This window comes from Neurospora hispaniola, assembly GCF_033458365.1.
Source record: "Neurospora hispaniola strain FGSC 10403 chromosome Unknown B0T23scaffold_10, whole genome shotgun sequence".
In the NCBI taxonomy this organism is placed as follows: domain Eukaryota; kingdom Fungi; phylum Ascomycota; class Sordariomycetes; order Sordariales; family Sordariaceae; genus Neurospora; species Neurospora hispaniola.
This window is the reverse complement of record NW_026944415.1, coordinates 331428-358512: the sequence shown is the minus strand read 5'-3', so window position 1 is coordinate 358512 and position 27085 is coordinate 331428. Positions and strand designations below refer to the sequence as shown.

Sequence of the window (27085 nt, the reverse complement as noted above, 5' to 3'; positions counted from 1 at the left end):
CAAACTTTATAGTATTGGAGGTCGGAATTCGTTAGATTCTAAACCCTTTTCTTAATTATTATTAATTATGAAGCCTTAAAGTATTTTAGTATAAAGCGATTATTTAATTTCCGTTAGGTAGGGTGGGCCGAGTTCTTTACCTAGTATTATTTTATGATTTTGTATCGGCCGGGTAAAAATAATAGGGCGGTTAATACTTTATTTAAAAAATTAGAAGATTTAAAAATTTAGAAGGCTAAATAAGATATTTATTAGATTATTTGTATTTTTAAAACTTTTGAGAATAGGATTATAATTTACGCTGATAATATTCTAATTATTTCGAGTATTAAGGTAGCCTTATTTATTATAGTTATTGATATTAGGATTATAGAAGTTGATTTAAATATTATTTTGGGAGAGGAGCGATTAGAGGGGTACGTCCTACTAGATCGGTTTATTTTAGAGAATAAAATTAATATTAAATTAGAGATTTATTGAGATATAGTTCGTTGGGGGAGAATGGGTACTAGTTTGTCGTATACGATAAAATCTTGACCCGATATAGTAAATTTATAGTGCTACTAAGGACCCTAAGAGTACGAGTAATTTATAAGTTGTATGTAAAGATTACGACCGTATATTTAGGGTATAATAAAATCTAACGATTAGTATTTACTTAATATTAATAGCCCGGTATAATTGGAGATATAGATTATTATATTACTAATTATATAATATATTATATTTCGAAGGTCCTATATAATAAGACCCTAAGCGAATTATACCCTTTACTACTAATTAATTAATTATAGTAATATTTAGTAATAGATTATAAATTAATATTGAAGGATTGTTAAGGTTTTAATAATATATTAGTAATAGTAGACCATTTGAGTAAAGTATTATAGATTATCCTTTATTATATTAATATTACGGCGTATAATGTGGTTAGAATGTATTACAAAGGGTTATACTACGTTTATAGTCTATTTTAGGAGGTGGTTTTAGATTAAGGTCTATAGTTTATAGCCGATTTTACGAATGAGTTTGCGAAAATCCTTAATATTAAATAGAAGTTCGCTTCTTTGGGGTATAGTTAAATAGCTAGTTAAATAGAGATTATGAATGAATATTTGGATTAAAGACTCTACCTATTTATTAATTACTTTTAGGATAATTAGTTAGAAGTTATATTAATAATAGACGTAATTTAAATAGGGATACTATATAATAGCCTAGGTAATATATAATTTTATAAGGTTTTATAAGGATTCTTAATATTCGGTATTTTAGATTAGGAAGTAAGGACGAATTTAGTACGGTTATTAACTTGCGAGAAATTTAACCGCGGAGAGGTTTAGGAATTAGTTAAAAGGATATAAGGTTATATTATTAAAATTAGGGAGTTTATTACTGTATTTTAAAGGCGTATAATAGAATAAATAAACCGATATCAATAGTTGTCCGATTTTAATATAGGGGATAAAGTCTTTATTATTAAATGGAGCGAATTATTTAATAGATTTAATTATAAATTAGATTTTCTTTTTATAAACCGGTAGTTTAGGATTAAGGAGAAATATAAATATTCTTTTTAATTTAAAGTTTTTAAAAGATAATACGGAACTAATGTTTTTTATATAAATTATTTAAAGAAGTACTTAAATAACCCGTTACTTAAATAATATATAAAAGAATTAGCGGGCGAATATATTAGGAATAATATTAAATAGGAAATAGAGGGTATATTATTATTTAGGATATACCGGGGCCGGTTATAGTATTACGCTAATTAGAAGGGATATAATCCGGACCCGAAGTATTACAATACAAATAATTTTAAAAATTTATTATACTACTTTAAATCCTTCTATGATAAATATTTTGAATAATTAAAACCCCCGAAGCGGCTAGATTAATAGTTGTAAGCGGCCGAAACGGACGAATTTAATTTAAATTACGAGGATGATAATATTTTAGTAAGGAAGGGGATAAAATTGACGAGACGATATATAAGTACAAGGAAATAAATTTCGAGGAAGAATAGCGGTTAGAAAGTAATAATATAAATAGTATTAGGAAGTTAGTTATTTAATATATTGTAGTGGATAGTTGGTATAGTTGGGAAAAGCTTGGGGGCTTAGAATTAATTAATTAATTAAAAGTCCGAGGATATTCCCCCTTTATTTGGAAAATAATTATATTCGAGTTAAAGTAATAGTAATTTTTTTTGGACGATTTTAATTGGTGGAAGGGGATGGGGACCCACTTTGTATGTATGATAGCTTTCTTTACGATTCTAGTACGACTCGGGACGAGTTTTTTTGTACTGGGGGGGTAATATTATAGTACTAGCGGATAGGCCTTAGCATAGAGTGTAGCCGTGTAGTCTACGGCCAGGCATGTGACCGACCCGTTACCGGGCCGGTATATAGGCTTTAGGCCGGCGTATAGGTTTTAGGTTAAAACCCTAGACCCCGCGTGCACCTTTGCACGTTTCCCTCTTTTCTTCTTCATTTTATAATTCTACAATAGACCTAGTAATAACGTGTTAGTTTGCCTCTCGTGACCACGTCGCTCGTGACATAGCGTATATTTAATAAAAATAAATATTAGAATTTATAATATCTATAATTATATTAAATTTAAAGTAATTTAATTGTACTTAATACTAATTATATAGTTTGAGTATCTTTTATTCGCAATTAAATTTGTATTAATTTCTATAATAGAATAGTAGTACTGTTATGTTGTGTTTCTAGTAGCCGCAATGTTCTGGTAGTGTATTGTATTTTGGTGCGCGTCGTTAATATAGCGTATGTTATTTAATATTTTTTCGATTTTTTTCTTTCCCCTGGTCCAAGAGCCCCCTTGTCGGAACCCATGCGAGTGTGAGTAGGTTCTAAGCGTAATAAGCGATTCCCATATTAGGAGGCTAAGAGCCTATACACAAAAGCACCTCAGCGGCTGCTACTCCCCTTCGTTAATTAAAGTGTAGGATCATTTACGACAACGCCTATATCGGGTCGGACTCGCGGGAAGGATAATCCGGTACTACGCCAAAACACTAGACTAATATAAAGTTCTATAATACGTATTAACAGATAAATAGAATTTATATAAGTATAAAAGAGGTTTAACGGAGCGTATTTTATTATAATCGGTAATTATTAATATATTTTTAAATTGACCCTTAATTTACTGTCCCCTACGTATAGTTACGACCGTAGTTACTTTAATCTACCTTTTACTTATATTCTTAATAAATTAATAGTTCTTCCTCTAAGAATTAAATTAATATTATTAAAATATATATATATAGTAGCCGGTTTATTTTTCGTACCGCTAAAATTATTCTTCGTCCTTTTTATATTACTACCCCTATAGTTACTATAATTAAAATAACCTAACCTCCTCCATCCTTATTATAATAATACTAACTTACTATAAAATCTATTAAAGAAAATAATAATAAAAATTACCCCCCTACACCGCCCTAAACTCCCTATTTATATTCCTAAATTTTAGAAATTAATAAATTTATATATAAATAATAATTATTCAAATTTTAGTTCGTTATAATTAAATTCCTCCTTAATTACCTCCCTTCGTATATATCCTAGTAGGAGTAATTCGTATTCGTAGGCCTTACTAAATAAAATTCAATAGGAAATTACCCCCCTATCCCTACCGGATTCTATTATTAGGATTACCTCTTCTATAATTAAATTCGTATTTCTACTATATTTCCCCTTACTACCCCTTCGTTAATAGTTATTATTGTAATTACCCCTTTATTAGCCGTAATTATACTAGCCCGTATTAAATACTATTCTAAATATAATATTATTAAATTTACTAGTAAAAATTTCTCGTAGTTATAGAACTACCTTTATAATATTAATATATACTTTCAAAAATACTTCCGCACTTCCCTCTTATTCGCCGTTAATTATATTAAAAGTAATCTCAAAAATATATAAATTAAATATATATTAGCTCTCTATAATAAATTTAAGTATAATATTATTTATAATATATTTATATAGAACGACCTTTGTACTTTCTTAGAGACTAAATATAATAGTAATACTTAGGCTATTAAACGATCCGCTCTCGATAAATTCGAATATATATAGTAAAGCGCTTTGAAAACTATTTATAACTTCTATAACCACTATTATACTAAAAAACTCAATTTATTATACAATTAACTAGAATATACTCGGGTTATTATTTAAACCAACTAATTGTACCCCCTTTTTAAATAAAGTATCCTTTTAATAACTAGTATTAATATAATAAATAAAGTAATAGCGTACACAGAACAGTTAAAAAGTTTAAAAAATATTGAACCATCCGTATTATATTACTAATACTAAATATTTTTAAAGTATAATCTATTATTTTCTTCATTTTCGTACCCTCCTACTTCCTTTTCGAATATTCCTTTTTAATTATCCTATAGTAATAACCCTTCCGATTTTCCCTATCGCCCCCCTACTGCTTTTTAAATAAATTCTAATTTTATTTATTCCCTTTATTATTAAAAAGGTTATACGTATAATTAGTATACTTAATTGAAATTACCGAACACTTACTACAAATATAATATAACGGACTATTTTATAGTAACATACCCGAATTAAACCTATTATAATTACAGTTAAATTGGCCATTTAGCACGGAATTACCCTATCCCCGTAAGTACCCCCTTATACGGAGCGAATATTAAATTGATCGTAGTTAGAGCGGTAGTTATAACTATTTAGAATAATATAAATAAATTGTAAATATATTTAAAAATAAAATTATTAGTAAAGACTTATAGAGATTAATAGAATATATAAAGGTTAATAAATTTAAGCGTAGAATTAAACCTAATTAATAAATATTTATTCCCATCGAACGCGAAAATTAATCTAATACCCTATTATCTTATTAATTTCTCCTTTTAATTTATTCTTATATATAATATAATTACTTATTTTATTAAAATAAATAATTCTTATAATATTAAATAGATAAAGTAAATTACTTTTATTATAATTAAATCCCTAATTATAGAAATTATCTTTAATTACCCCTAACTTTATAAATAGAACCCTAATATTAATTAATAATAATAATCGTTTTAATTTCGTATTAAGGTTAGCAATTTCGTATTAAGTATAATACTAACGAAGGAAATATATAATATTACAATTATCCTAGCGGGGCTATAGTAAGATTTAATTCTATTACTAAACCTTTAGGAAATAGTAAGGATAAAGGAAGGTTTCCGCCCTCCCGTATATATAAATATCCTATTCGAAATCCCCTCTTCTTTAGTATCGGAGTTTATAACCCTATTTAGTATAGTAAAATCGGCCGAATCGCCTTTAATCTCTACCCTCCTAATAAAAGTTTTTTGAATAATATTTAACAGCGTCTATTCTATTTTAATACCCCCTACGGAATTAATACTATTATAACCCTTAAAATTACTAAAAGAAATAGAAGGCGAATCCGCTATCCCCAAACTAATTATTTTACCAGAATACAAAAAATTCTAATTAGTATTCAAAACTTTAATTATACCCCTACCCTAATATAATTGGCTAGAGTATTATATTAATTTAATTAAAGGGGAATTAGTATTTTAAGGATTAATTTATATACTAAATATTAAAGAATTAGAAATATTATATAAATAATTAGCGGAAATACTTTAAAAAGGGTAAATTTATCCCTCTATTAACCTAACAGACGCTCCTATCATCTTCGTTCTAAAGAAGGGTAGAAAATTAAAATTCTATATTAATTTTAGGGCGCTAAATAAAATTATAAAAAAAAATTAAATAGTATTACCCTTTATTTAAAAAATTTTAAATTGGTTATCGTCGGTTAAAGTCTTTATAAAATTAAATTTAAAGGATACGTATTATAAAATTCGGATTCAAAAAGGAAATAAAGAGAAGATAGCGTTTTATACGAAGTATAAGTACTATAAATTCTTAATTATACCAATAGGATTAGTAAATGTACTAACAATATTTTAAGCGTATATTAATAATATATTAACAGGGCTAATAAATACTATATATATTATTTATCTTAATAATATTCTAATTTATAGTAAAAATAAAAAAGATTATATTAATTATATTAAAGAAGTCCTTTAATAGTTATAAAATTGTAATTTCTATATGAATTTAGGTAAGTACGAATTTTATATAAAGTAAATATTATTTTTAGGATATATTATTTTTTTGGAAGGTATAGTAATAGATTTAAAGAGGGTAGTAGTAATAGTGGAATAGGAGGTTCCGGTAAATATTTATAATATCCAAATCTTTTTAAGGTTTATAAAATTCTATTAATATTTTGTAATATTATACTCCAAAGTAATTACACTCTTAACGGAATTATTAAAGGGAAATAAATAGAGGCTGTTCGAATTTATAAAGGAAGTAGAAAAAGTATTCGTAGAATTTAAAAAATAATTCTAGGAAATTCCTATATTATATTATTTTAATTTAACGTTATAGATCCGAATAGAAATAGACGCATTGGACTTTACAATTGGGGTAGTTCTTATATAATTATATAATAATAAATAGTACCCGGTAGTTTTCTTTTCGAGGAAGAAATTGCTAGAGGAAATTAGGTATAAAGTTGGGGATAGAAAATTATTAATAATTATAAGAGTATTAAAAGTATAGAAGTAATATTTATTATATATAGATAAATTATTTTTAATAATTATAAATTACTTAAATTTATAATATTTTTAAAAAAAGGAATAGATTAACGCGAAGTAAAATTAATAAATATTAAAATTAATAATATATAATTTTAGGATTAAATATTATTTAGGAAAATTAAATCCAGCGGATAAGTTATTAAAGAAATTATAATTATAAGGAGAAGAATAGGAGGTAAAGAATAACTACCTATTAATAAAAATTATTAAAAAGGGTAAGGAAAAGGGTTGGGTAATAAAGGAAAGTTAAATAGTAAGGGTATTAATAAAATAGGTAATTTTAATTGAAAAAGAAATTTAAAAAATAGTAATAAAAGAGAAGGAATAATAATAGAATATAAGTGAAATAGAAGAGGGTTAGGTATTAGAGGATGAAGGGGTTGAATTGTAGGAAGAAAAATAGAATTTGTAGAGGGAGGACGAATTAAGTAGGGAAGAAAAGAAATAAAAGGGAATTAAAAGTAATAATAGAAGGGATAGAGTAGTAAGGAAGAGGGTAAAATTCGCAGGCGAGGTTGCCGTTAAATTAGGGAAGGAAAATAAAAATATTATTATAAGAAATATAAATAGGTATATAGTAGTAGCGAAAGTATAAAAGAATAAAGAGTAACTATTATTATTAGGATAGTAATTATTGGAGGTATAGAAGGAGGACCTATTTATTATTAAAAAAATATAAAAAAACAGCGAAAGGAAGAGACGGGCGAAGAATTAAAAGATAGGAGAAAACAGAATTTTATAATATTAATACTAAATCTATATTCTAGAATAAATATGAGCCGAATTACTCTATACCTATTATAATATAATAATAGTAGGACACCCGGGCTAAAGGAAAATATTAAAGTATATTAATCAATTCTACTATTAGCCTACTATTACAATCGACGTCGAATTATATATCTATGAATATCCAATATACTAAAAGGTTAAGTTTTGTAATTACTAATTATATAAATTATTAAGGTCGTTACTTATCCCTATTATCCCCTAGTAAAATATTTTATATAATTTTATTACCGGAATACTAAAATTATTCGACCTTATATTTAATCGGACCTACAATGCAATCCTTATTATTATTAACCGCTTTATTAAGTACGCTTTATATATCCTTATATAGAAGATGATTAACGTTCGGCAATTTATATTCTTTTTTTAATAAAATGTTTTTTAGTAATTTAATTTCCTAAATTCAATTATATTAGATAGAGGTAATTTTTTTACGAATTAATTTTAAAAAATTTATTATAAATTCCTAGATATTTGTAAATGTTTTAGTATGGCCTAGTACCCCTAAATAGACGGATAAATGGAAAAGTAAAATTAGAATTTAGAATTATACTTTTGAATTTTTTATGATATAGAGTAAATCGATTAGGTTAAAAAAATTATATTAGCATAATAAATATATAATAATCATTTCTATACTATTATTAAAAAATCCCTTTCGGAATTACTTTTCGAATATTATCTTTGGGGATTAATAAACTTAGAATAAAGGCGAAGGATAGTCCTTCTAATAATAATTATTAATTAAATTAACGAATTACTTTATAGATAATTAAAAATTGTAATAGCCTTAAAGGTTATTAATTAAGGGTATATAAAATAATATAATAAAGTTCGGAAATTAAAGGAATTTAATATTGGAAATTAAATTTTATTTAATATAAAATATATTAAATAATGCTGCCTAAGCGTTAAATTAGTAAATAAATTTTTAGGACCCTTCTAAATTACTAAGGTTGTTGGAAAAAAGAAGATAGTATATTAACTTACATTCCCCGTATATTATTAAATTTATTTAATATTCCCTATTATTCTATTAGAATTGTACTATAAAGATCCTATTATAATAGTACTATAAAGGGAAATTATAAATATTAAGAAGGATAATATTTAGTACGAAGTTGAAGTAATTGTAAAGTATTGTAGATTTAGTCGCTAATATTAGTTCTAAATTAAATAGAAAGGGTATTTAGACGACGAAAATTTATAAGTTTTATAAAAGGATATAAATTGCCCGGACCTTTTTAAAGAATATAAAATTAAAAAAACGTAATAGCAGTATATTAATAATAGATTAATTATTAAATTAATAAAAATTAATTAAATAATAGAAGGAAAATAGTAATTATTTAAAAATCTAAAATAAAAATATAAAATGTAAATGTAAAATGTAAAATGTAAATGTAAAATGTAAAATATAAATATAAAATGTAAATGTAAAATATAAATGTAAAATGTAAAATATAAATGTAAAATATAAATATAAAATATAAAATGTAAATGCAAAATATAAATGTAAAATGCAAAACGTAAATGTAAAATACAAATATAAAATATAAATATAAAATACAAATATAAAACGTAAAATACAAATGTAAAATACAAATGTAAAATGTAAAATATAAATACAAAATACAAATATAAAATATAAATGTAAAATGTAAAATATAAATATAAAATATAAATATAAAATGTAAAATGCAAACGTAAAATGTAAATACAAAACGTAAATGTAAAATACAAAATATAAATATAAGACGTAAATGTAAAACGTAAAACGCAAACGTAAAATACAAATATAAAATATAAATATAAAGCGTAAAGTAGGGATATAAAAATAGAGATGTAAGGTGGAAATGTAAAGTAGAAATACTAAAAAGGATAAAAAATAAGAAGGGAAGGTAATTTAATTTAATATAGGATATTAATAAGGTACTAAGTAAAATATAATCTATATTTTCTATTATTGCCCTAAATAAAAAAATCTTTAGCGGTATTTATTATTATTAATATAGGATTAGAACCTACAATTTTAAGAGGAATATTCCTATACGCTACTACGCTTATTAATAATATTTATAAATATTACTTTATACTATTTATTTATAGTCCTCCCTTACGAATTCTAATAATTTATTTAATTTCCTATTTATAAACACTAACCTCCTATTAACCGTCTAATATTAAAGACTCTAACTGCAATTAAGGGAGGGGGCAATGCGAATAGGAGAATTCGGCGTAGAAATATTTATAAAAGAATTATTATTATTAGTAATAGGATTATTAATAAGGGTTACCGGATTAATATTAGTATTAATATCGCCGATACTATAGTAATTAAATTTCGAATAACTTTTATAATTAAAATTCTTAGTTCGGAATATATTAAGTAATATTGTAAGGAGATTATTATTAATAAAGCGTGCCTATATTATAATTTAAAACGCTATTGCGGATTAATATAACTACTATAGGAGGGGGGTAGGTAAGGGGTTATTAATATCGGTAAAATATATAATTTCGGCCGCTATATCCTATATATTATTCTAAAGGTTATAAATATTATAGGGGACTTCGAATATATAATAGTGTAGTAATAATGAATATTATAATTTTTTATTAAATTTTGGAAGGAAAAAATGTTAATAAAAAAAAAAAAAAAAAAAAAAAAAAAAAAAAAAAAATAGGGGAAATAATGAAGGGAAAATAATATACCTTTAATTTAATAGATATATATACTAATTAAATAGAATACTTCGTATAAATTTAAAGTTAGGGCGCTAGCGAACGCCTAAACCAAAGTAATATTATATCCTAAATAAGCGAGGGGGCGAATATTATTAAAGGATAGGAAAAGAGTAGTTAATTAAAAATTAATTATAAGTACGAAGTAAGAAGAAGGAAAAGATGGGGCGAAAAAGAAAAAAATAGGGAAGAAAAGCGAATATATTAATTGGACTTATAAAGGAAATAGAAATTAGTATATAAATATATAGTAAAGATATGTATGTTTATAGTAGGGGGTAATTTAAGCGAAGGGGTAAATAAAGTGGTTATAGAATTAAAGGAGGGGGTAACGGATATAATTATAAAGGTAAAGATAGGAAGAAAAAGAAAGGAGAGGCGAAGAGGGTAGGTAGAAGGGACGTTATATAGATGAGGGAGGAGGTCCTTATATAAATATAAATCGAAGTAAGTAAATATAATTTAAAATAAATAAGTATAAAATAATATAAGGTAAATAGAATGTTAGGTAATTATATAAGTAATAAGAGAGGGTAAATGGAAAAATAAAATGAAAGTAATAATTAAAAGGGGAAGAATAGGACGAATAGGTAATAGCGGTGGTTATAAAAAAATAGGAGGGAAAAGTAAAAAATAGGAAAGTATATACTTTAAACTATAATAGAAAGAGTAGGGGAAATAGTTAAAAATTATATTATTAGAAAAGAGGGAGTAATATAAAGAATGAAGTAAAGGTAATAGAAAGGCGATAAATAAGGAATAATATAAATAAAGGAAATTTATAGAAGAAATAATATATAAAGTTATAGGAGGCGGAGGATAAAAATGAAGGTCCTAAGGATAAAATTTATAGGGAAGGGGATTATATTTAAGTATTATAGTAAATTATAGTAAATACAAATAATAGAAAATAGCCTATAAAAGGAATTTCGGGTTTTAATTATATAAATATTTTGAAATAGATATAAATAATAGAGGGTACCCTATAAAAGTATTAAACTGTATTATAAGTATAGATAATGGAGAATATTTAGGGAAAGGAATTATAGAATATAATTATATTAATATTCTAAAGTATTTATTAATACTTTTAAATTCGGAATAGTATTCCTCGTTAGGTAAAATAAAATTTACTACCTTATACGCCTATAGAATAATAATTTTAATAACGGTCGGGAACTCTATTAATACTTTAAATTTAATACTAATTTTATATCCGTATTAAAATTTATAAAAATAAATATTATAATACTAATATTCTAACGGGCAACACGCTAACGCTTTAAATTTAATACTAATTTCGTATTTATATTAGAATTTATAAGAATAAATATTATAATACTAATATTCTAGCAGGCGGTACACTAATACTTTAAATTTAATACCAGTTTCGTATCCGTATTAAAATTTATAAGAATAAATATTATAATACCGATATTCTAGCGGGCGGCACACTAGTACTTTAAATTTAATACCGGTTTCGTATCCGTATTAGAGTTTATAAAAATAAATATTATAATATTAATATTCTAATAGGCGGTATACTAATACTTTAAATTTAATACTAATTTTATATCCGTATTAGAATTTATAAAAATAAATATTATAATACCAATATTCTAGTGGATAGAATGCTAACTCTTTGGATTTAATATTAATTTTAGGGCCGTATTAGAATTTATAAAAATAGATATTATAATACTAATACTTTAGTAAGTAGTTTACTAGTAATAAAGCGGCTATAATCCGGAATATAGTATTAACGGCTATAGCGAATAATACCTAATAATACTATAGTACCTAACGTTCATTATAGAAGTTCTAAGGATGGAATTTATAAGGGGAGGGGTCGTATTAGGAAGTTAAAAACCCGTATATAGAAGTACTTTAACGGCTATTACTCCCCTTTATTAATTAAAGCGTAGGATTATTTATAATAATGCTTATATTAGGTCGGGCTCGTAGGAAGGATAATCCGGCACTACGCCGAAGTATTAAATTAGTATAAGGCTCTATAATATTCGTTAGCGGATGAATAGAGTTTGTATAGGTATAAAAGAGGTTCAACGGAACGTATCTTATTATAATCGGTAATTATTAATACATCTTTAGATTAACCCCTAACTTGCCGTCCCCTACGTGTGGCCACGACCGTAGTCACCTCAGCCTACCTTTCGCCTACGTTCCTGACATCCCATAAGATGCTTTCGATTACCCGAATAAGGTTTCATTGGTCGTCAATCGGTCCATTGGCTGATGCACGGCGAAACTTCAAGAAAGTTAATGTGTAAATGGGGAGAAACGGCCGGCCATGGGTCAAACCATACTACTTTAGTTATACACTGATGGACACCCGAGGAGGCGAATGGACAGTGATTGCAATATCTCGGAAACAAGTGACCAGGCTCGAACCCCTCTCACTATATCGGAACCAGGCCACGCGATTTACCCGCTGCCATGAGTCCTGTGTTGCGCTTAACAAGGTGGTATTCGTCTAGATCCAATCAAGCAGACGCTCATTGTTGAGCTTCATCTATTAATGTTCCCCTTCAACCAATTTCTGGCGATTTGTCCCATCCTCACCTTCATCCTCCGCGGACCCTGGGAGTCTCGCACACTCCTTTCTTTCCCCTTACCACTGTGCTCATCTGCCTGCCATGATGAAGTTCTTCTTTCTCTCCTTCCTCCTCGCCCCTGCTCTAGCAGCCGCCGCGGATGCGGACCCCACTACCACCTACGACTACATCGTCGTGGGCTCCGGTCCGGGCGGCGGTCCCCTTTCCGCCGAGCTCGCCCGCGCCGGCTACTCCACCCTGCTAATCGAAGCCGGTACCGACCAATGGGACAACCCGACCTACGCTGACATCCAGAACTTTAACGAGGCCGCCAACGACGAAACTACGCGCTGGGACTTTTGGGTCAAGCACTCGGACGACGCGGCGAGGGATTTGAAATTCAAGCATACCACCTGGGACACGGGTGACGGGACGTTTTATGTCGGGTTGGATCCGCCCGAGGGGGCCAAACTGTTGGGGATTCAGTACCCGCGTGCTGCGGTCTTGGGCGGGTGCGCGATGCATAATGCGGGCGTGGCGAGCTTGCCGGAAGATGATGATTGGAATCGGATTGTGAATCTGACGGGGGATACCAGCTGGGAGGCCGGGAAGATGAGGGAGTATTTGAAGAAGATTGAGAGGAATGAGTATGCGGATGCTGATGATCCTTCGCATGGACATGATGGTGAGTTTTCTTTGTGACAGTCTTTCGTATAATGAGATGGGAACTGACAACGGACGACGGTAGGCTGGCTAGCAATCTCCAACAGCGACCCCTCCTGGGCCAAAAACGACAGCAACCCGGCCGTCAAAATTATGAAGCGGCTCGCCGAGCTCATCGGCCAAGACCCTTCGCGAGTAGCCGACCTCGCCAACACCGACATCCTCGGCGACTTCCCCAACCGCGACACCATGTCCTCCTTCTTCAACCTGGCCACCCACGCCGACAAGACCGGCAAGCGCTACAGTCCCAACAACTACATCCGCGCCACCCTCGCCGACCCCGCCAAGTATCCTCTAACCGTGAAACTCAACACCCTCGCCACCAAAGTCCTCTTTAACACCACCGGACCCAAGCCCCGCGCCATCGGCGTCGAAGCAATGTCCGGGCCCTCCCTCTACCGCGCCGACCCCAAACACGTTCCCGGCACCACCGCGCCCAAAACCCAATACTTTGCCAGACGCGAAGTCATTCTCTCCAGCGGCGTCTTCAACACCCCCCAACTACTCAAACTCTCCGGCATCGGCCCGGCCACCGAGCTTTCCAAGTTCGGCATTCCCGTGCTCGTCGACCTTCCCGGTGTAGGTGAGCGCTTAACCGATAACTACGAAGGTTCCCTTTTGGGGCTAGGCAAAGTCCCCATCGCAAGCGGTCTCATCACCATTTTGTTCCGAACCCCCAACGCGCCCACCTCCAAACGAAACATCTTTGCCTGGTGCGGTGCTTTTTCCTTTGAAGGATTCTGGCCGGGGTTTCCCACCTACTACGGCCCCAATCAATATTCTTGTGCAATGGTGCATATCAAACCCCGCTCGCAAGACGGGAGCGTTAGGTTACTGTCTGCCGATCCGCAGGATAAACCGGAGATCAACTTTCGGTTCTTTGAACATGGTGGAGACGAGGATCTAGCTGAACTTGTGAGTGCGGCGAATATACTAAGGGAAAGTTGGCAAGCGGCGGGGGAACCGGTCTTGCCTTTTGAGGAACTGCATCCGTGTCCGTCGGCTGAAAAGAAGAATGGAACAACGTGCTCGGATGGGAAACAGGCAGAGTATTTTAAGTTGCAAGCGTATTCGCATCATGCGACGTCGAGTTGCCAGATTGGAGCTGAGGGTGATAGGTTGGCGGTGTTGGATAGTAAGTTCCGCGTGAGGGGGGTGGAGGGATTGAGGGTTGTGGATGCGAGTGCGTTTCCGAATGTGCCGGGGTTTTTCCCAAGTGTGCCGACCATGATGATTAGTGTGAAGGCGGCGGGGGATGTGTTGGCTGCGGCGGCGGCTGCGAAGGGGGCAGATGCTGGGGATGGGAAGTAAAGGGGAGCGGGGATAGGATTGAGGAGTGGTGTGAGGGTTTAGGTTGAGGTTGCTGGTGATGGTGATTTGGTGTCGAGTTGTTGATGTGTGGGTGTTGTGCCAGACCTTTACGTACCTCACCTGAAAACTAGCTTTACTTTCTTCATTCCATCGCAGTGGAACATTCCTCCTTCTTGTCGTTTCTTCCTGGCAAGCATCCAATTTAGCCAATTGCTCCTACGCGCTCTTTAGCGTTTTGTTCTCGCAATAGACTAAGCTTACCAGGTGCCTGGGATTGATTCGGACAACGGAATTGAGGAGGGTTGAGGTCGGTGAGTCGAAGTGCAGGATTGGCGTTGAAAGCATGTCTGCATATGCACGCGGAGCATGAGCGCATTCCATGCATGTTTGACTTGCTTGATGCGATCAAGAGAGCCTCGGGTTGTCAAAGCAGGCCGTCTGACGATGTGGATGTTTGGTTCTTCGAGCTGGTGATGTTGGACGGAACTGCATTTGCACATGGAGATGGCAGCAACATCGAGGGAGACGGATGACAAACCCAGGAAAAGGGTAATGTGTAAGCCATATCGGGATTCGATGAACTTCCAGTGAAGAGATACGGAGGGAAAAGACAATCCGAATGCCGCCAATTCTTGTTCGCCTTCCCCTTTTACTCCTCCTTTTCTGCAGGATCCGTTTCCAACATTATGCACCTTGCAGACTTGGACTGGAACTGACATATACGAGAAGCAGGTTTCGACATTGTTTTGGCAACTCTTCTTGTGCAAATAGAGACGATGTCTTGGTAAGCGTCCTTGTATAGACAGACGGGGCGCGAGCTGGGTATAAGAGCTCGTCTTGGTGGTCCGCCCTTCCCTCATTCTTCTTCACCTTTTCTCTTCTACGTTCCCATCTCCATGCTTTTCTAACCACCCCGTCTCACTGTTATCTCGGCTATCTGCACTTCAGTTGTCAACAGGTCACGATACCCAAAACCCAATAAGCATGGCGTACCGCCTAAACCTATTCCAATCTCTTGTCTCTGTTCTTGTCCTCTGTAAACCTATCTTGGCTCTCGATTTTGGTCAGTGGTACAGCGCTGGCAACTCAGACTTACTCGCGCCTCGTCTGTACACAGAGCATGACCTCAAACGCAAGGGGCTAAGCGATCATGTCAGCTTTCATCCCGAAGGTGCCTCCGAAGGCTTCTACTGCCATTACCCCAACTTAAAATCGAAGGAATGGGAAGCCTGCAACGACGGGGCCGATTCAAGATGGTGCTGGTTGAGACAACTTCAAGCTCAAGAGGGCGAGTCACATCCCAAGGGATACACCGTCACAACCAACTGTACGTGCGCCCGCCGCTTTCATATTCTGTTCATCATGCTACTCCTTTGTATCGGTTTATACTGACCCGGCGACCTTTACGTCCTGTACCTAAACAGATGACAACTTTGCTCCTATTGGAATTCAGAGACATGTACGTATATTCTTACCACCAACACATAGGCCCGTATCTGACAAATCAATCTAGTATCACATGGACATTTCCAAGCAAACCATTGCCCCCGATGGTATCCCTCGAGAGGCCCGTCTCATGAACGGCACGTATCCCGGAGCCATGATCGAAGCCTGCTGGGGCGACACGGTAATCGTCCATGTGACCAACAACCTCGACGACGAAGGGAGCGTCATTCACTGGCACGGTCTTCGTCAGTTCTACAACAATGACCATGACGGCGTGGCCCTGACGCAGTGTCCTATTGCCAGGGGTTCTACGTGGACCTACAACTTCACTATGCTGCAGTATGGGACAACGTGGTATCATAGCCATTACATCTTGCAGGTAAGCAAGCGCTTTGATAGTTCAGAAACTTATATAGTGTTGGAGCTAACAGTTTACTATCAAACAGTATGCCGATGGCGTCCTTGGACCAATCGTAGTCCACGGTCCAGCCAGTGCTCCCTACGACGTTTCCCTCCCGTCGCCCCACTTCATGTCGGACTGGGTGTACAGGAAGGCGGAGGAAGAGTTTGACAACGAGAAGGATCCGGTGGTCCGTGGATCCAAGGCAGACAATATCCTAGTGAATGGTATTGGCAGAAGCAAAGAAGCCGTGGCTGCTTACAATGGCGAAGACATTCGATCGTTGTACCCCATCACTGAGATCCTTCCGGGGCAGAGGGTCCGTTTGCGACTGATCAATGGAGCCGCTGGAACATCGTTTATCTTTTCCATTGACGGACACGCGTTGGAGATTATTGCCAATGATCTGGTGCCTGTCGAGCCAAAGATCGTTGACTCGCTGCTTGTCGCCATTGGTTTGTCGGCCCCCTTATTATTCTCTCCTCTTTCCCTGTCCCTGATCAGTGAGAGACTGACAAACAACTACAGGTCAACGATACGATATCATCATCCACGGCCTTGACAACCCTTCCCCTTCAGGTAACTACTGGATCCGCACACATCCCGCGGACGGGTGCAACACGTTCCGCAACGGTCTCTTCAACAGCACCGACAGCACCAACGAGGACCCCCTCGACCCGCGCACCGGCATCCTGCACTACGGCCACTCCTCCGCCACCTACTTGTCCCTTCCCGACACAACCGCCAACACCATCACCGACTTCTCCTGCGCTCGCATCTCCGAGCAAACCTCTCTCCGGCCCGTCGTCCCCTGGTCCATTTCCACCACCCCTCTCAACAACCTCACCTTATCCACCTTCTACCCCTCCCACCAGACCGAAAACGACGCACCCTACGGCAACTACACCCACTGGCTTCTCCGCCTCGACCCCCTCGTCGAGAAACAAGGCGGTGTCAGCTTCCACAACCCCCTTTTCGCCAACTTCAGCACCCCCTCCCTCCTCGACTTCACCAACATCGGCCAAGCCGAGAACGACAACGTCATTCGCCTTCCGTACTCGTCCAACTCGACCGACTTCATCCACATGGTCATCGACGGATCTCTCCTCCCTTCTACAAACCAAACAGACCTTGACCCGGACGTGATCCCCTTGCTTGCCCACCCGATGCACTGGCACGGCTCGGATGTCGTCTTGCTAGCCCAAAGCGAGCAGCCTTTCGATCCGGCTACGTCGATGGATACGTGGAACTATGAAAACCCCCCGAGAAGGGATACCATCATGGCGCCCGCTGGTGGATACGTGGCGGTGGCGTTCAAGCCGGATAATCCGGGGGTGTGGTTGGTGCATTGCCATATTGCGTGGCATGCGAGCGCGGGGTTGGCGCTGCAGATGGTGATTGATGATGGGCAGGGGCTGGTGGAGAATATGTTGGCGGGCGAGAGGATGAAGCGGTTGGAGGGGGGTTGCGAGGAGTGGAAGGCGGATTTGGGGAAGGTGGTGGATTATCAGAAGGAGGAGTCGGGTGTCTAAATAAGCTTCTTGTTTCGCCTGCTTGCTTGTTTGGATGGGAGAAGCAGGGACGATAGATGTGCGTTGCACGAGATTGTGTTTGGACAGACAGGTGGATGCAATGAAGAGAGACACATGGTAGGTACCTAGGGAAGCAGCGAGTCCTCCAGATTGGTCACATGCACATAAGGACGAGGGGAACCTATATCACATCATTTGAAGGATGGGTCATTGGGACATTATTGGTATCATGATGGTAGACGATAGGAATAAAAGAAAACGTGGTGAATTGACACACCGGGTATCCTTGAATATACATTCAACAGATTGTTGAACACCCCAAACACCAAGCTGACAACAGACAACCACCTTTTTTTGTTGTTGATATTTTGCCTCCTTCCCATTGACTCCCTGATCCCATCATCATCGTCACCGCCCCATGGTGTCATACAATAGCATGAACATGTGCCAAGTCGGCATCGCTCCCCTGGATATAGGTCTGGTAGGCAAGCCATTCCGACATTCTCCGCGTGTGCGAATCCCGGGTTGGTGACCTCTGATCCTGATCATACGCGATTGTCACCTCCATGTCCCGTCCGTTTACACTCCTTCCCGTCGGTGGCGGGTCCGTAACTGCATGTCCCGTCCCAACACCACCACCACCATGGTTTCCACCATTGACACTCGGTTGATGTACCGTGTCATCACTATCCCCTCGTGATAAGCCTTCCGCAGTCTCCACGCTCAACTCTCTGCTCAACCTACTCAGTCTGCTCACCTCCGCCGGCCTCCCATCATCATGTCCGTGTCCATTTGCAGCCTCCTGCCCATCTCTCCTTCCATCACTACTACTTCTGCTCCTATTACTCCCTTTACTCCCCCTCGTCAAACTTGTACTCAAACTCCCAAACAATCCCCTCTTCTTACTACTCCGTCCTGTTTTATCGCTCCCCGTAACAGTCATACTCCCTGTTCCCCCCGTCCCTCCCGTCCCTTGCGTCGTTGTCGTCGTCGTCGTCGTCGTCGTCGTTGTCCCTTGCGCCCGTTCCGTATTCCCACCCCCCTCCTGCCCTTCTTCATGCTGATTCCCACTTTCCAAACTCGTCAAATTATAAAACTCGGCCGGCGGCGGCGGCGGCAATCTGGACCCCCCTCCTCTTGTTGCTTCCTTCAACAACGCTCTCAGTATCGGAATACTCGCCGCCACAATCGTAATCGCCGACTCGGCAATGCCCCAAATCACCAAATTCGTACTATCAAACGTGAAATTCGAGTTTCCAATCGTCGGCAGTTCGCTCGCCTTAATAATCGACGCCACCCCCGCAAACACACCCATGGACATGGCCACCGTGATGCCCACCTTTTCCGGCTTATTCATGGTCAAAATCCAAATAATCTTCCATGGCAGGATCGCCAACACAATGTCCATGGTGCCCGAATAGACAGCCGTGAAGATGTTGTAGTGGATCTGGATGGACTTGTCGATGCAGGTCCCTGGCAGATAAGGTTGCCAGATTTTGGGGATCGGGTCGCATTGGCCCCATGTGAGGCCGACGGCGACGCCGAGCGATAGATTGACGGAGATCATGATGAAGATGATGAGAAAACGGATCCAGTCGTCTTGGGCGATGCGCAGGACGGTGATGGCGAAGGAGGTCTTGGACCAGAGCGCGGCGAGGATGCTAAAAGTGCCGGCGAAGTTGGTGACGAGGAGGTAGTGGTTGAGAAAGGGGATGGAGTTGGTGGGGTTGAAGAGGGAGGTGGGGAGGCCGAAGCCGAGGGTGGTGGAGTAGGAGATGAGTGCTGAGGAGGTGGTTAGGGAGATCTGTAGGTGGTTTTGTTTTGTTAGTTCTTTTTTTTCTTTTTCTTTTTCTTTTTCTTTCTACTGGTATTTTTAGGGGATTTTGCCTGGGGATAATAGAAGGGTGGAGGGAACATTAAAGGAAGGGGAAGAAAAGATGGATAGATGAATGGATGGATGCTAGGTTTGGGGCCGTGGTTAGGTAGGTAGGTAGGTTGCTAGGAGAGAGACATGGAAGACATACCCATGATAGAATCAAAACATAATCATCCCACCACAATCCACGTCCTCGGTATCTCTTGCAGTAGATGCGCAACCCCAAAAACAAGGTGGCGAAAGAAGTCAGGAACCAGCAACTAAAGTTCACTAGGGCCACCCTCGACCTGTGATCTGGAATCACCTGCACGGTGGTGCCACTGGCCCTTCCCTCCAGATGAATGGCGTTAACAGCATGGTGAGCAGCCGCTTCGACAAAAGAGGAAGCGGCTGCTCCTACTGTTGAGGCCATGAGGTTATTGCTGTCTCCGTGTTGGTGAAGCTGTACTCATGCAGTCGATGATGTCGGTACCTGTAAGTTCATCTACCGGCATGAACCCCTTGTTTCTCTCTTCCCTTTCCCTGATCCCCCCCCCCCCTGTGGGTTACGCCAAGAAACGGGTTCGTCGATTTATCAGATGCAGATACTGTAGACTGTAGTGTATGTATGTAGAGATGAATATGGGGATAGGCGAGATGGGATGGGATAGTCAAAGTTCCGTTGGTTCGGGTCCGGTGGTCTGGTTGCAGAAGGGGCGTGGAGCCCAGTTACGACCAACAGCCAACTAGATGGCCAAGGATCAAAATGGCCCAAAGCAAGGTGGCAGCGGTAGTTGATAAGTCGGACCGAGAACCGCCGCAACGATAAGAATAGCAGGTGTGTACTGTGTAACTCTCAGTCAGTGGAGAGGAGACTTGCTTTTTCGTGATACCCCAAGCTGCAGAGGGTAATTTAGACGAGAAGCGGAAAGGAAGGTTGTTGGCATGTGAAGTAGAGAAAAGGTTGGATTCAAGTCAGGAACCAGAAACCCAAAAAAAGAGAGACGGAGACAAGCAGGATGTAAGACGGGAAGGACGGGAAAGGTAGGTAAGACGACGTCCGATCTGTTGGACGACCGGTGGGCTAGACCGAGGCCCGAACCGGTAAAGGATCTGGTGTACAGCAATTTCCACTTCTTTTTTTCTTTTCCCCCCTTCTCCAAGTCCAGAACATCCCAAGAATGTTCAATGTGACGCTGGTTTTACGTGATTGGTAACTGATACTACCGTCGAATAGGAAGGAGAAAGGGTTTGTACGGCCCTATCTCACTTCCATGGCGCCCGTTTTCCCCTGGGGCTACTCCCGCAAAATCTTGTCCCTCACGACGGAGATGCTCTTTTGGGGAAGGCCAAACCTTATGTGAGAGTTTTGAAGCTTGCTCCTGGCTACCATGGGCAGCACGGATTGGCGCCGAATCCTGGTGTGATGCACGGAGCAGGTCTCCGTTATGGGCGAATTGTGCGGTAGGCCAAGGACTGGGACAGGGCACGCAAGCGAGCTCCCCTAATCTGGGGTTTCGATATCCAAGGCTCGTTTATACTGTTGACTATACCCAACATGGAAAGGAAATCGTACGGGATGTAACGTCAACCGTCTGGGCCATTCTTGGCATTGTTTTTGGGAACTTTGCCCTGACACTGGTTTCCCACTAGACTGGTTGATAGAAAAGCCAAAAAAAGACGATACAAAACGAATCGACTTGGATGTTTTGAGATCTCTCTTCGAAGCGACTCTCAAGTCGGGATGGACTCCAGAGTTAGGTACCTAACGCCAAGAACGGCCCAGACGTTTGGCGTTGGGAACGGATGGCGGAGATGATGATTCCGCCCCATCCCGGAACCCCCGGCCGTCCGCCTTTTTACCTGGCCATGTCCATGCTCTCACCAGCATTCGACCGAGGCCCTAAAAAGGAGTGACAGCTCGAGTGTGCCGAGGCTGGGTTACACACAACCGGGTGGCTTCCTCGTGGCTTTTCCCGTTCCATGATGATGGAGTCAATCGCTGTTGCATAAGGACATCAGATCTATTGTTCATGGACAGAAAACAAAGGGATGATGTACTGGTACTTGCCAAGATGTAATTCCACGCCTTTTCCAAGCATCTGGAGATGAAGCAGCCATATCAAGCCACATCCATCCTCCTCGTCACCTTCAGTCAAAAGTCCTCCACCTGCCAAAAAGCAAAGTCGTGAACCTTGAATCAAGGTAGCGGCTTAGCGGCATCGATCGGCGCCATGTCGTACGTAGTGTAGTGTATGTTCTTAGCAGCTACACTAGTGTACGCACCTGAATCATGTTGTTGTTAGTTCATCGAGATCATCACCCAACCCAGCCAATTTCCCCCACCGACCCAATTCCCGGGACTGTCAATACTCATCTCCACAAAAATCTTACTCGAAAAGGCGCAAGATGCTTTCCCCCTTCCCAAATATCAAATCACGCATTCGATCGGGAACTAGAATATCTACCTATGCGCATCCTCAGCAAACACCTCTTTGTCGCGACATAGACGCATTACTTTAAACTGTCCTCTGCCTGCCCTCCCGGTACATATTTATCCATGGATCGTGATCCCCCCTTATACATAAGAGAGGAGATTTGGCCGAGCGCCATGTTCTGGCTGTGGTGAATTCATGGCGGATGGCGTTGGAAGAAGGTTGAGTGATGAATTGGAGCCGGCGCGCCCGTAAGCATGCATGGTTACCTCTGGGGATGAGTAAATAGGTACCTCTACCTAGGTATGGGGGAACATGGGAGATGGGAATAAGAGGAAAGGAAAGGGAGAGGGAAAGTGAAAAGGGCGAAAGAGTGAAAGGACGTACAACCGACCCGAGCATGATCTGGATCTCGGCGAGAGGTTCGTCGTGGGACGCAAGTCGATGAAGGCTTGCGTCATGTGCTTCTCCCTCACGGCGGTGTATTTGTCCTTCCCAAGAGCATCCAGACAACATCAATTCCGGATGCGCTTGCTCGTTATTCTTCCCGCTCGTAAGTCTCTTGTCTTCACCTCGCCCACCGTAACTCCCGGATCACCTACCCGGTACCTCCCTATCGTACTCCATCATCCTCCCAAACCCAGCCTCGTCCCCCCTCGCTCCCTAGCACCCGCATTGAATGACCACGACTTCAACAGCGTGTTGGCAGCAGGAAACGCCATCAGCGTCGGCAACCACCCGACGACACACCTGCTATTGACCTCGATGAACGCTTTTACGTCCCAATTAGGTGACTCCTGTAACCGTTAAAAGTTCCTACCTTCTCAAGCCTTTTAGCGTCTTCTAGTGTACATTACATATCCCACTACGTTACGGCATGACTCGAACGCCGTGAACTGCCCCATTGGCGATGCACACCTAGCTCAGCTGCATGTCTCAGCAAAACCCCCGTCATGCTGTATGTATTGGTGCAGTCCAGTCCTTCAACGTCCGCTTGTGACGCCGACGATGAAATTGCATTGATTGGGCAGAATGGATGATTATATGCGATGCTCTTTCGACAAAACTCTATGCAAAGAAATTTGTAAAGATGAAGAAATATATGAATGATGAAAGAAACAAGCCGGATGGTAGCATGTGCAGACGAAACTCGGGCTGGACGGGGATTTTCCTACATAATTGAAACGCTAAAACCCACTTCCATCAAAATCACTCGGCGTGGTGGCAGAGTGGTCTAATGCGCAAGACTAGAAATCTTGTTCCTTCGGGAGCGTCTGTTCGAATCAGGCCCACGTCGCACGAATGACCATTTCATAACCTTTTTTTTTTTCGTTTTTTTTTTCTACAACTCAACGTTGGGCTTACTGAACGTCGTATCTTTATTTTTTTCTCCTTTTACCCTTTTTTTTTCGTCGATATTTGCCTTAAGAATGATGCATATCACCGTGTCACTAGGCTGCACTTTATAATGCCACACGTTAGGATCCACAATTCCATTTAGTCTACTATTGCTAGCAAAACATATGACGAAAGTGGTATCCTTCATCTGTACTCCTCCCCATTGCAAGCTATGACATGACCCTTTTCCAGTACCGTGAATCGTACATTTACCCCGTTGTTCCATCAACGACTATTCGTTCCATTCATACCCTTACATCTCCCAAACCTCAAGTCAGTCCCAAGTCTCAACCTGAACCCTTTTGTCTGTCCGTCTTTTACATGCATGCGGTATCTAAAACCGAGTCCTCTAAACCCAAGTCTTTCATGAAGCCGAAAACGCCCCTTGAACTCCGTGTGCCATGCCGGTCCTAGTTCCCCAATCCCAAGCCAATGTCATGGACCATTAATAACCCGTGTCGTAACATAAAGTCGTAAGTCGTAACCAGCCAGAACCTCAAAATCCAGCTTGACCTCTCCCCCTCTTCCACTCTTTGAACAGCTTCATTCATGAATCAAGAATCCTCATCATGTCCCGGCCAAACAATCTCCCTCTTCACCACCGCCCTGACACAGCGATACCCTATAAACGCCCACGCCAGAACCAAGGCAACCGTCATCCCGCTTCCCATCCACAACACCCCCTCACTGCCCAATCCGGCTCCAATCTTGATACTCGCAATCGTGAACCCGACATTCGGGAAAACGGTACTCCACCAACTCAAATGGAACCGCTTGTCCTGCATGCCTGCGACACACCCGGCCACGGCACTAATAAAAAACCAGAACCCGAGTCCCCAGAGAAAGACACCCAGCCAGATGGCTCCCAACTTGCATCCCGCCGCCAACGTCTCCATGCTCTCGGGTCCCATGCCGCCAGTAAGGACAGCAACGCGCGCGGGATCCAACTGCGCAAACACCCTGGGGATGTCGCTCGCCATGCTGACAACCGCCGCACCTGTAAAGCTCGGCGGGCCAACGGCGATGAACATGCCTGCGCGCTGGGCGGGTAGACCAAAGGCCATTAATCTACTCAGGTAGCTCGAGAAAAAGAAGAAGCTGACTAGTAGCCCCAAACCCTGTGCCGCTAGACCAGCGCAGATCATGCCGATTGCTGACGAGGGGGATTGGGTCCTGGAAAACGAACCGGCAAGCGTTCCTATCAGCATGACGGGGAAGATGGGCAGGACCCAGGCGGGCGTGATGGTTGTGAGAGACAGGCGACGCTCGGCCTTGACGGTGAAGAGGAGGTGGTATTGGATGACGGAGGCGAGGAAGGTGAGACCGGAGAAAACCCAAAAGGCGACGCAGAGAAAGGTGGCGAAGGAGGTGAGTGAGGCGCGGGGGTCGTCGTCGTCGTCATCGGAGGGGACGCCGTAAGAAATGTCGCCGTTGAAAAGAAAGATGCGGGCGTATTCGGCTACGTTGCAGAGGATGGCGGCGATGGAAAGAAAGAAGGTCGGGACGAAAAGGGCTTCGTGGGGCCGGGTGAAGGCGCGCCGGAAGGTGGACTTGTAGAGAACGAAGCGGAGGGTGATGGAGGTGGTGATCACCAAGAAGAAGAGCAAGTCCAGGAGAAAGATGACGAGGCCGATGGTGGAGAGACCGCGGAAACGGTGGGGGGTGGTGGCCAGGACCAGAGAGACACCGCTGGTGGAAAGTCTGTTATTATGTTAGTGGGTCGTCATTATTGACATGAGACGATCACTCATCAGCAAAGTGAAGAGAGGATAAACTTACGTGACGGTGTACCAGGCAAAGGTAAAGTGCATCAGCCTCTTCCTCCACGGAATGCTAGGCTGGAGAACAGTCGGGATTCTCTCGAGGAGTTGTCTAGGTTCGGGAAGATTGGCATCGTCCGTGTCGGTGTCGACGGCACTGGGTGGCGTTGTTGTGTCGTTGCCCTCAAGCTTGAAGGGGACAAAAGAGCCGATTACAGTCGTGGCGGTTGAGTTGGAGGGAACCGATTGGTGGCCTCTTGCTGACTCATGCGTCGGCGCGGGATGGTGATGTTGGACGTCGGTTGCCATGATGGGCGATAGCGATGTTCGATATGATGATGCTTGATGATGATGTTGTTGTTGTTGTTGTTGTTGTTGTTGTTGTTGTTGTTGTTGTTGTTGTTGTTGTTGTTGTTGTTGTTGTTGTTGGATGTTGATGATGAAAGCAAAGGAAGCAAGTCTTGGGCTGATGAGCTCGAGCTGTGCTGGATGTGGTATTGGGAAGAGTTGGAGGGACAGGAACAGGTCAGCTCGATGTCCTGATAAAGTCGGCTAAGCGACATGTGGTATGGACGACCTGGATGGCGACCGTCGATGTCCAGTCGTTGTCAACATGTTGTAGGGTTGTTGGTATCCACTCAAGGCCACTGTTCAGGGTAAAGTACGACTCTGTTCATGAGCAACCAGAGCTGTTCAAGAACAACGTATCGGCGCCTGGTATGAGTGGTCTGAAAATGGGGATACAGCATCGTTGTCCGGCGAACCAAACATATGGCCGACGGCGTTAAAGTGGCGATGCACCTTCACTCAGGGGAAGTGCATCCATGGCTGTGTTCACGAACAATCGGGTGCGTTGCCGTAGGGATTCGAACAGTCATCCCGCGCAGTGTAGAAGCCTCATCAAGGCCCAACGAGGGTTTTCCTAGGTAGCATCGCGTGTCAATTGTCCGATTCGTCCCTGGGTCCCGACCTGTCACCTCATCGACGATGGACTCGGGCTGTGTAGAAATATCCACTCACCGCGTTTCCAGCTTTTTGTCTGTTACCAAATGACACTCAGTTCTCATATCTCAGCATAGGCCCGAGATGAGGCCACCCGACAGAACGGGTGATGATGTCGTCGATGAAATCAAAGCATCGTTCGAGTCTCGATACATACTCGGTAGCCGCCGAGACTGGACTAAAAGTGAGTGGGAAATAAAACATCGAGACCAGACCTCGACCCGTCATCATCATCATCACCTTACTTTGCGGGCCGTTGTCGTCCGGATTACGGCCGAGGGCGAATGGGGTGAAAGATGGGAAGAAATTCTGCATGGTCCAGAATTGACACGAAGGGGCTCAAGGCCCAGATCACGCCAAAATTCAGGGGGGGCGATCCGCTAACGGCTCACTGCGTGGCAGCT

The 27085-nt window shown here is 39.9% G+C and overlaps 5 protein-coding genes and 1 non-coding gene across 6 annotated transcripts; 3 read left to right on the top strand and 3 right to left on the bottom strand.

Annotated features, from left to right (window-relative positions):
* Nucleotides 1-12583: 12583 nt before the first annotated feature.
* On the top strand, nt 12584-14853 carry B0T23DRAFT_367134 (uncharacterized protein; the record flags this gene model as incomplete). Its single annotated transcript, XM_062836410.1, has 2 exons — nt 12584-13504; nt 13568-14853. The coding sequence occupies exons 1-2, from the start codon at nt 12922-12924 to the stop codon at nt 14851-14853; spliced, it is 1869 nt and encodes a 622-aa protein (XP_062688142.1). The 5' UTR covers nt 12584-12921.
* A 984-nt stretch (nt 14854-15837) lies between these two features.
* B0T23DRAFT_415935 (multicopper oxidase-domain-containing protein) lies at nt 15838-18433 on the top strand (the record flags this gene model as incomplete). Its single annotated transcript, XM_062839611.1, has 5 exons — nt 15838-16180; nt 16278-16312; nt 16367-16678; nt 16746-17154; nt 17228-18433. 5 exons carry the CDS (start codon nt 15838-15840, stop codon nt 18229-18231), a joined length of 2103 nt encoding a protein of 700 aa, XP_062688141.1. The 3' UTR covers nt 18232-18433.
* Nucleotide 18434: 1 nt separating this feature from the next.
* On the bottom strand, nt 18435-20619 carry B0T23DRAFT_367130 (uncharacterized protein). The gene is made up of 2 exons (XM_062836409.1): nt 20256-20619; nt 18435-20035 (listed from the first exon to the last, which is right to left on the bottom strand). Exons 1-2 carry the CDS (start codon nt 20517-20519, stop codon nt 18656-18658), a joined length of 1644 nt encoding a protein of 547 aa, XP_062688140.1. The 5' UTR covers nt 20520-20619; the 3' UTR covers nt 18435-18655.
* A 1802-nt stretch (nt 20620-22421) lies between these two features.
* B0T23DRAFT_389940 (uncharacterized protein) lies at nt 22422-22954 on the bottom strand. The gene has a single exon (XM_062837848.1). The coding sequence runs from the start codon at nt 22921-22923 to the stop codon at nt 22606-22608; it is 318 nt and encodes a 105-aa protein (XP_062688139.1). The 5' UTR covers nt 22924-22954; the 3' UTR covers nt 22422-22605.
* A 782-nt stretch (nt 22955-23736) lies between these two features.
* Nucleotides 23737-23818, top strand: B0T23DRAFT_t419. Its single transcript has one exon. It is a non-coding gene; the product is annotated as a tRNA-Ser (tRNA).
* Nucleotides 23819-23980: 162 nt separating this feature from the next.
* B0T23DRAFT_347052 (voltage-dependent anion channel-domain-containing protein) lies at nt 23981-26108 on the bottom strand. The gene is made up of 2 exons (XM_062835983.1): nt 25699-26108; nt 23981-25620 (listed from the first exon to the last, which is right to left on the bottom strand). Exons 1-2 carry the CDS (start codon nt 25986-25988, stop codon nt 24474-24476), a joined length of 1437 nt encoding a protein of 478 aa, XP_062688138.1. The 5' UTR covers nt 25989-26108; the 3' UTR covers nt 23981-24473.
* Nucleotides 26109-27085: the final 977 nt, after the last annotated feature.

Bases quoted from the DNA above. Each gene is read 5' to 3' on its own strand.
- B0T23DRAFT_389940 (XM_062837848.1), bottom strand. From the start codon at position 22,923: ATGCTCGGGTCGGTTGTACGTCCTTTCACTCTTTCGCCCTTTTCACTT.
- B0T23DRAFT_367130 (XM_062836409.1), bottom strand. From the start codon at position 20,519: ATGGCCTCAACAGTAGGAGCAGCCGCTTCCTCTTTTGTCGAAGCGGCT. The intron at 20,036-20,255 runs GTATGTCTTCCA...AACCACCTACAG, and splicing joins ATGTTTTGATTCTATCATGG to ATCTCCCTAACCACCTCCTC.
- B0T23DRAFT_347052 (XM_062835983.1), bottom strand. From the start codon at position 25,988: ATGGCAACCGACGTCCAACATCACCATCCCGCGCCGACGCATGAGTCA. The intron at 25,621-25,698 runs GTAAGTTTATCC...ACATAATAACAG, and splicing joins TTTGCCTGGTACACCGTCAC to ACTTTCCACCAGCGGTGTCT.